This window comes from Triticum urartu, chromosome 1A (genome assembly GCF_056163025.1).
Source record: "Triticum urartu cultivar PI428250 chromosome 1A, HENAU_Tu73, whole genome shotgun sequence".
NCBI classification, from domain to species: domain Eukaryota; kingdom Viridiplantae; phylum Streptophyta; class Magnoliopsida; order Poales; family Poaceae; genus Triticum; species Triticum urartu.
This window is the reverse complement of record NC_141873.1, coordinates 365,461,753-365,471,623: the sequence shown is the minus strand read 5'-3', so window position 1 is coordinate 365,471,623 and position 9,871 is coordinate 365,461,753. Positions and strand designations below refer to the sequence as shown.

General features: G+C 52.0%; 1 protein-coding gene across 1 annotated transcript; it reads left to right on the top strand.

Annotated features, from left to right (window-relative positions):
- Nucleotides 1-201: 201 nt before the first annotated feature.
- On the top strand, nt 202-537 carry LOC147991251 (uncharacterized). The gene has a single exon (XM_087538588.1). The coding sequence runs from the start codon at nt 202-204 to the stop codon at nt 535-537; it is 336 nt and encodes a 111-aa protein (XP_087394714.1).
- The last annotated feature ends 9,334 nt before the right edge of the window (nt 538-9,871 follow it).

Genomic DNA, 9,871 nt, shown 5'->3' with positions numbered 1-9,871 from the left:
TACTCGGCCAAATCTTACTATCACGCTCTCTTCCACGGATCCACTACACCGCCCTCCTGGAAGCTTCTTTGGAGGAGCTGGGCCCCTCTCAGCAGCAAGTTTTTCCTCTGGCTTGCCTCTCTGGACCGGTGCTGGACGACCGAGCACCGTGCACGTCACGGCCTCACGCACGACACTGTTTGTATCCTATGTCACCAGGAGATGGAATCCACCGACCACCTCTTAGCTGGATGCGTTTTCGCCCGGGTCACCTGGCATGAAATCCTGGCCTGGTGCCGGCTCATCACTCCGCCCATGGATGGCGCGACGACCTTCTTCGCTTGGCAGGCGCTTGAGTCCGCCACCTCTCCAAGCGGCCTCCGCAAAGGGCTCAACTCCATCGTCACTCTGACCACTTGGGCCATTTGGAAGCATCGTAACGCCGTCATCTTCGACGGCCTGCACACCGACGATCTGGTGCTCTCCATCCAGGATGACGCTCGCCTATGGGCTAAGGCCAGCGCCAAGGGACTAGCCGCTATTATCCCTATAACCTGATCACTTGTAGCGAGGCTGAGCATCCTCCTTGTCCTGCTCGCTGCATCCCTCCAGACGCCTTCTAGTGTACGTCTACATCGATGCCACCTGTACCAACTTTTCTCTCTATATAAATGAAATGATACGTTGCTAAGCATATTCACCAAAAAAAGCTTCAGAGTGCTGACTCTAGCATCAGAGGCTAGGGCATGCTGGCATGAGGAACTTGTACATTCTCGCGAAGAAGAAGCATGTCGTAGGCATCGAGGGCATCATGTTCAAAAAGGATCATCTGTGTGGTGCCTGCGAAGCTGGGAAGATGACTAGGGCCAAGCATCCCTCGAAGACAATCATGAAGACATCACGTCCATTCGATCTGCTTCACATGGACCTATTCGGCCCTACTCATTACTCCACTCTTACTACCATTGCTTGTCTCTATGGTTTCGTTATTGTTGATGATTACTCTAGATATATGTAACGCCCTCGATTCAATCATACACTAATCATACACGCGAATGTGGACGATCAAGATCAAGGACTCACGGGAAGATATCACAACACAACTCTAGACACAAATTAAAATAATACAAGCTTTATATTACAAGCCAGGGGCCTCGAGGGCTCGAATACATAAGCTCGAAAACACAAGAGTCAGCGGAAGCAACAATATCTGAGCACAGACATAAGTTAGACAAGTTTTGCCTTAAGAAGGCTAGCATAAAAGCAACATTGATCGAAAAGGCAAGGCCTCCTGCCTGGGAGCCTCCTAACTACTCCAAGTCGTCAGCGGCCGTCACGTAGTAGTAGGCACCCTCGGGGTAGCAGTAGTCATCAGTGGTGTCGTCTGGCTCCTGGGATCCGTCATCTGGTCGCAACAAACGGGTATGGGGGAAAAGAGGTAGCAAAGCAGCCGTGAGTACTCATCCAAAGTACTCGCAAGACTTACATCAGATCTAAACTAAATATGCATCCGTATCAAAGGAAAATGGGATGTATCTATGGACTAAACTGCAGAATGCCAGAAGGGAAGGGGAAAGCCTAGCCTATCGAAGACTAGCATCTTCTGGAAACCACCATCTTGCGGCAACAGGAGGGAGTAGAGTAGCATAAAGTAAAGTAGCAGTAATGTTATCAACCTCGGCCATACTATCCATTTCTCATATCCATTTCTTATATCCATTTCTCATCTCAAGTATCCAGTTCTAGTTGTATCGATCGGGATACAACTCCAAGTGTCCGTTACCGTAGGACAGGCTATCGATAGATGTTTTCTTCCCTGCAGGGGTGCACCAACTTACCCACCATGCTCGATTAACTCCGGCCGGACACACTTTCCTGGGTTATGCCCGGCCTCGGCCAAACAATACACCGCAACCTGACCTAGGCCTAATAGAGAGGCCAGCACGTCGGACTAAACCTATGCCCCCAGAGGTCATGGGCCATCTCCCCGGGAACTCCTGCACGTTGCGTGGGCGGCCGGTGAGCAGACCTAGCTACCTCCTTCAATAAGGAAGGAGCTTACGCAGTCCAACCCGGCACGCGCCGCTCAGTCGCTGACGACTATTAAGCTTCGGCTGATGTATACGACGCAGAACACCCATACTATGCCCACGTGATGGTTAGTGCTATTAGGCCAAAGGCCCCTCGGATCAAATATCCAAATTGTAGTGGATTAGGAACGCGCGGTAATGAGCAGAGACTCACGATCGATGTGACCCCGTCGCCCCGTCTCGAGTACTTGCGACAAGGGCTAAGAATGCCCGGCCACTCCTCGTAAGTATCTCGCAGGCACCTTCCAGGTCAACCCGACTCCACATCACTCGCTATTAAGCTCGTGCGGGTACCCCTCAGGGCCGACCCGTCTTTAGTAACATGGCTCTGTGCAAAGTCATAGTAACCATAGTAACTGTGTGTCTAACACCAAGGGGAAAACCCGAGGAATCACCCCCGGTGAACTCCACTCGATGTTGTCATCAAGGTGAACGTAAGAGGATCCACCCTCGAGGTTCACACTTGAGGGGTTGCATGACAGAGCCGTAACAGAAGTGGTTAAGGAGGAAATCCCCCTCGATGACCCTGACCGGATAGCTACACTACAGAGATTTCATCAGGAGTGATGTAAGAGGTTCCACCCTCAGCACTCTGCAGTAACTCTACAGAGTCGTACAACTAGGGGGTGATGTGCGGTGTCGGGGCCTGGACATCGATCACGTGATCGAGTCATCGAACATAAAGCGAGGCAACTAGGACAAGGTGGGGTCACTGATGGATCTCTAACCAACCTATACTAAGCAGTTTAGGATAAGCAGGTAAGGTATGAAAACAGGTAACAGGTAACAACAACAGGCTATGCATCAGAGTAGTATCATACAGAAAGCAGTAGTAGTTCTAATGCAAGCATGAGAGGGAAGAAATGGGCGATATCAGAATGCTCAAGGGGGGTTTGCTTGCCTGGTTGCTTTGGCAAGGAGGGGTCGTCGTCGACGTAGTCGATCACAGGGGCTGCATTGGTCTCGGGGTCTACCGAAGAGAAGAGGGGGAAGAAACAGTAAATACAGAGCAAACAATGCATCACAAGGCATAACATGGCAATAAGATGTGCCGGGTGTGACCTAACTTATGGCTACACGATATAGGTGAAGGGGGAATTCAACCGGGAATGTTTTACCAGTTCCGGACCTGTGTCAGACAGATGACTGGAGGGGAAATGTTCCATGTTCAGATAGTTATAGGAATCTGACATGTATGCAGGTAGCGTATTCGAGTTCGTCTCGTCGTTCTAAGAAACTTTCATGTATAAAGTTTTTCGATCCGAGCTACTATTTATTTTATATTGATTCTAAAAGATTTAAATCATTTTTAGTATTTATTTAATTATTTTAATTTTAACATTATCCAGAACAGTGCATGCTGACGTCAGCATGACATCAGCGTGACATCAGCAGTCTTGGTCAACCTGACGTGTGGGCCCCATGGGACCCACCTATCATTCTCTGTTTAGGTTAATTAGGGTTAGGTTAATTAATTACTATTTAATTAAACTAACTAGCTAATTAGATTAATTAAACATGATTAATTCACTAATTAATTAATTATTAATTAATTAATTTATTTTTATTTTATTTCCTTTTTCTTAAAAAAACGTTCTAGGGGCGGCCCCACATGTCAAAGGCCCAAAGGGCCTATCGGGTTCGGGCGCTCGGGTGCGGGCGAGCGGGCGGCGGGTACGGGCGCTCAGTGCTCGGGCGCGGCTTGGCGTGGCCACTAGCGGGCGGCCGCGACATGGTGGTGACGACGGTGGGCCGTGGTGTGTAGTGGCAGCGTCGGCGATGCAGGCAGTCGGTCAGAGGGGGCGCGAAGGCGTGGGCGACTCCGAGGAGCCATGGCCAAGGAGGGAGTGGAGCTGAGCGGCGACGCCGGTGAGAGCGACGAGCAGAGGAGGCGCGATGGGGGGCGCGCGGCGGTAGCAGGCGGGGCCGGCGATCGCAAAGGGCAGGGGCGCATCACGGTGGCTGGACGGCGGCGCGGCTGTGGGGGCGGAGCTCGAAAGGTCAGCAGTAGAAGCAGCTGCAGCCGTGGGGAGGGCGCGGTCGCGGTGACCGGGCGGAGCAGCGGCGAGGAGGGCAAGGCCAGGCGCGGCCAGAGCGCGGGGGGCGACGGCATGGCCGACACGGTGGTGCGCGTGCGCGCGCGCGGTCGGCATCGAGTAGAGGCAGGGAAGGGGGAGGATGAGGCCTCACCGCAGGAGCGTAGGGTACGGGCTGCGAGGGTCGAGGAGGCGGACAGGGACGGCGCTTCATCGAGGAGAGAGATGAGGAGGCGAGGAGGCAGGCCGGTGTGGTGGCTCCGATGAGGTCCAAGCGGCGGCAGCGATGGGGCTCCAGGGATGATGGGCTTGCGATCGATGGGTCGAGGCGACGAGCAGCTTTGGGTCGGGCGCGCCACGCGGGAGGAGAGAGGGGGGGCGAGGCGACGGCGGGGTAACGCCGGGATGGGCGCCGGCATGGAGGCGCGGGGCGGCACGGTCAACGGGGTTGCTGCCGGTGGAGAGGAGCGAGGGGATCGGGAGGAGTGGGGGAAGTGGGGATCGGGAGAGGTTAGGGTTTGGGAGAGGGGTGGGGTGGATAAAGAGGGCCGGCTGGGCCTGGTGGGCCGGCCGGTGCGGCGGCCAGCTGGGCCTTTCAGCCCAGCGTGGGGGGGGGTTCTCTTTTTCTTTTTCTTTTTTTAAATACAAAAAGAGAGAGGAAATGAATTATTTGAGCAACCAAAGGATTTAGGAAAAATATGGGACTTGGCCCATTAATTCCTCCACATTTTTAGGTATTGCCACAAATAGTTTGGAGGCAAGTGGAATTGCCTAGGAATTTTGGAAATTGGGAATGACATATCTAAATGCTACTGGAGCACTAATTAATTTCCAGAGGCAATTTGGGAACTCCAAAGATTTTGGTTTTAACATGAAAAATACTTAGAGAATATTTGTCATATTGTGAACCATTTTGATTACATGAAAGAAGAAGCAAATATTTGACATGCAATTTGAATCAGATTTTGGACCAGTGGCATTTTGGCATGATGATCATGATGATATGACCTTTATTAGGGGGAGATTACTGTAGTGTGATGCTGGGGATGTTACAAGTCTCCTCCACTACAAGAAATCTCGTCCCGAGATTTAAGTGGGGAAGTAGAGAGTAACTTGAAGAGAACTGACCCTTAAAGGGTTAATTATCTGGTGAACAATTCAGGGAAAGAGGCAAAAGTATCTCTCGAGTTGAAACTTAATAAAACATCGAGAGCAAAGTATGAAGGTACAATAGGAAGTTTCAACTGAATGGACAAACGATTGATACCTGAACAGAGTGTGAGAAAGGGGGTCCAAAGCATCGGGAATAGATCATCTCTCGGAAGGTGGCTTAATAGAGAGGCCAGCACGTCGGACTAAACCTATGCCCCCAGAGGTCATGGCCCATCTCCCCGGGAACTCCTGCACGTTGCGTGGGCGGCCAGTGAGCAGACCTAGCTACCTCCTTCAACAAGGAAGGAGCTTACGCAGTCCAACCCGGCACGCGCCGCTCAGTCGCTGACGTCTATTTAGCTTCGGCTGATGTATACGATGCAGAACACCCATACTATGCCCCCGTGATGGTTAGTGCTATTAGGCCAAAGGCCCCTCGGATCAAATATCCAAATTGTAGTGGATTAGGAACGCGCGGTAATGAGCAGAGACTCACGATCGATGTGACCCCGTCGCCTCGTCTCGAGTACTTGCGACAAGGGCTAAGAATGCCCGGCCACTCCTCGTAAGTATCTCGCAGGCACCTTCCAGGTCAACCCGACTCCACATCACTCGCTATTAAGCTCGCGCGGGTACCCCTTAGGGCCGACCCGTCTTTAGTAACATGGCTCAGTGCAAAGTCATAGTAACTGTGTGTCTAACACCAAGGGGAAAACCCGAGGAATCACCCCCGGTGAACTCCACTCGATGTTGTCATCAAGGTGAACGTAAGAGGATCCACCCTCGAGGTTCACACTTGAGGGGTTGCATGACAGAGCCGTAACAGAAGTGGTTAAGGAGGAAATCATCCTCGATGACCCTGACCGGATAGCTACACTACAGAGATTTCATCAGGAGTGATGTAAGAGGTTCCACCCTCGACAGTCTGCAGTAACTCTACAGAGTCGTACAACTAGGGGGGTGATGTGCGATGTCGGGGCCTAGAAATCGATCACGTGATCGAGTCATGGAACATAAAGCGAGGCAAGTAGGACAAGGTGGGGTCACTGATGGATCTCTAACCAACCTATACTAAGCAGTTTAGGATAAGCAGGTAAGGTATGAAAGCAGGTAACGACAACAGGCTATGCATCAGAGTAGTATCATACAGAAAGCAGTAGCAGTTCTAATGCAAGCATGAGAGGGAAGAAATGGGCGATATCAGAATGCTCAAGGGGGGTTTGCTTGCCTGGTTGCTCTGGCAAGGAGGGGTCGTTGTCGACGTAGTCGATCACAGGGGCTGCATTGGTCTCGGGGTCTACCGAAGAGAAGAGGGGGAAGAAACAGTAAATACAGAGCAAACAATGCATCACAAGGCATAACATGGCAATAAGATGTGCCGAGTGTGACCTAACTTATGGCTACACGATATAGGTGAAGGGGGAATTCAACCAGGAATGTTTTCCCAGTTCCGGACCGGTGTCAGACAGATGACCGGAGGGGAAATGTTCCATGTTCAGATAGTTATAGGAATCTGACATGTATGCGGGTAGCGTATTCGAGTTCGTCTCGTCGTTCTAAGAAACTTTCATGTATAAAGTTTTTCGATCTGAGCTACGGTTTATTTTATATTGATTCTAAAAGATTTAAATCATTTTTAGTATTTATTTAATTATTTTAATTTTAACATTATCCAGAACAGTGCATGCTGACGTCAGCATGACATCAGCGTGACATCAGCAGTCTTGGTCAACCTGACGTGTGGGCCCCATGGGACCCACCTATCATTCTCTGTTTAGGTTAATTAGGGTTAGGTTAATTAATTACTATTTAATTAAACTAACTAGCTAATTAGATTAATTAAACATGATTAATTCACTAATTAATTAATTAATTATTTATTTATTTATTTTTATTTTATTTTCTTTTTCTTAAAAAAATGTTCTAGGGGCGGCCCCAAATGTCAAAGGCCCAGAGGGGCCTATCGGGTTCGGGCGCTCGGGTGCGGGCGAGCGGGCGACGGGTACGGGCGCTCAGTGCCCGGGCGCGGCTTGGCGTGCCCACTAGCGGGCGGCCGCGACACGGTGGTGACGACGGTGGGCCGTGGCGTGTAGTGGCAGCATCGGCGATGCAGGCAGTCGGTCAGAGGGGGCGCGAAGGCGCGGGCGGCTCCGAGGAGCCATGGCTAGGGAGGGAGTGGAGCTGAGCGGCGACGCCGGTGAGAGCGACGAGCAGAGGAAGCGCGATGGGGGGCGCGCGCCGGCAGCAGGCGGGGCCGGCGATCGCAAAGGGCAGGGGCGCATCACAGTTGCTGGACGGCGGCGCGGCTGTGGGGGCGGAGCTCGACAGGTCAGCAGCAGAAGCAGCTGCAGCCGTGGGGAGGGCGCGGTCGCGGTGACCGGGCGGAGCAGCGGGAAGGAGGGCAAGGCCAGGCGCGGCCAGAGCGCGGGGGGCGATGGCGTGGCTGACACGGTGGTGCGTGTGCGCGCGCGCGGTCGGCATCGAGTAGAGGCAGGGAAGGGGGAGGACGAGGCCTCACCGCAGGAGCGTAGGGTACGGGCAGCGAGGGTCGAGGAGGCGGACAGGGATGGTGCTTCGTCGAGGAGAGAGATGAGGAGGCGAGGAGGCAGGCCGGTGTGGTGGCTCCGATGAGGTCCAAGCGGCGGCAGCGATGGGGCTCCAGGGATGATGGGCGACGCGGTCGATGGGTCGAGGCGACGAGCGGCTTCGGGTCGGGCGCGCCACGCGAGAGGAGAGAGGGGGGCGAGGCGACGGCGGGCTAACGCCGGGATGGGCGCCGGCATGGAGGCGCGGGGCGGCACGGTCAACGGGGTTGCTGCCGGTGGAGAGGAGCGAGGGGATCGGGAGGAGTGGGGGAAGTGGGGATCGGGAGAGGTTAGGGTTTGGGAGTAGGGTGGGGTGGATAAAGAGGCCCGGCTGGGCCTGGTGGGCCGGCCGGTGTGGCGGCCAGCTCGGCCATTCAGCCCAGCGTGGGGGGGGGGATGTTTCTCTTTTTCTTTTTCTTTTTCTTTTTTTAAATAAAAAAAGAGAGAGGAAATGATTATTTGAGCAACCAAAGGATTTAGGAAAAATATGGGACTTGGCCCATTAATTCCTCCACATTTTTAGGTATTGCCACAAATAGTTTGGAGGCAAGTGGAATTGCCTAGGAATTTTGGAAATTGGGAATGACATATCTAAATGCTACTGGAGCACTAATTAATTTCCAGAGGCAATTTGGGAACTCCAAAGATTTTGGTTTTAACATGAAAAATACTTAGAGAATATTTGTCATATTGTGAACCATTTTGATTACATGAAAGAAGAAGCAAATATTTGACATGCAATTTGAATCAGATTTTGGACCAGTGGCATTTTGGCATGATGATCATGATGATATGACCTTTATTAGGGGGAGATTACTGTAGTGTGATGCTGGGGATGTTACAAGTCTCCTCCACTACAAGAAATCTCGTCCCGAGATTTAAGTGGGGAAGTAGAGAGTAACTTGAAGAGAACTGACCCTTAAAGGGTTAATTATCTGGTGAACAATTCAGGGAAAGAGGCAAAAGTATCTCTCGAGTTGAAACTTAATAAAACATCGAGAGCAAAGTATGAAGGTACAATAGGAAGTTTCAACTGAATGGACAAACGATTGATACCTGAACAGAGTGTGAGAAAGGGGGTCCAAAGCATCGGGAATAGATCATCTCTCGGAAGGTGGCTTAATAGAGAGGCCAGCACGTCGGACTAAACCTATGCCCCCAGAGGTCATGGGCCATCTCCCCGGGAACTCCTGCACGTTGCGTGGGCGGCCAGTGAGCAGACCTAGCTACCTCCTTCAACAAGGAAGGAGCTTACGCAGTCCAACCCGGCACGCGCCGCTCAGTCGCTGACGTCTATTAAGCTTCGGCTGATGTATACGATGCAGAACACCCATACTATGACCACGTGATGGTTAGTGCTATTAGGCCAAAGGCCCCTCGGATCAAATATCCAAATTGTAGTGGATTAGGAACGCGCGGTAATGAGCAGAGACTCACGATCGATGTGACCCCGTCGCCCCGTCTCGAGTACTTGCGACAAGGGCTAAGAATGCCCGGCCACTCCTCGTAAGTATCTCGCAGGCACCTTCCAGGTCAACCCGACTCCACATCACTCGCTATTAAGCTCGCGCGGGTACCCCTTAGGGCCGACCTGTCTTTAGTAACATGGCTCAGTGCAAAGTCATAGTAACTGTGTGTCTAACACCAAGGGGAAAACCCGAGGAATCACCCCCGGTGAACTCCACTCGATGTTGTCATCAAGGTGAACGTAAGAGGATCCACCCTCGAGGTTCACACTTGAGGGGTTGCATGACAGAGCCGTAACAGAAGTGGTTAAGGAGGAAATCACCCTCGATGACCCTGACCGGATAGCTACACTACAGAGATTTCATCAGGAGTGATGTAAGAGGTTCCACCCTCGGCAGTCTGTAGTAACTCTACAGAGTCGTACAACTAGGGGGGTGATGTGCGGTGTCGGGGCCTGGACATCGATCACGTGATCGAGTCATGGAACATAAAGCGAGGCAAGTAGGACAAGGTGGGGTCACTGATGGATCTCTAACCAACCTATACTAAGCAGTTTAGGATA

What these genes read in the sequence shown, in the direction of transcription:
- LOC147991251 (XM_087538588.1), top strand. Translation starts at nt 202, where the DNA reads ATGGAATCCACCGACCACCTCTTAGCTGGATGCGTTTTCGCCCGGGTC.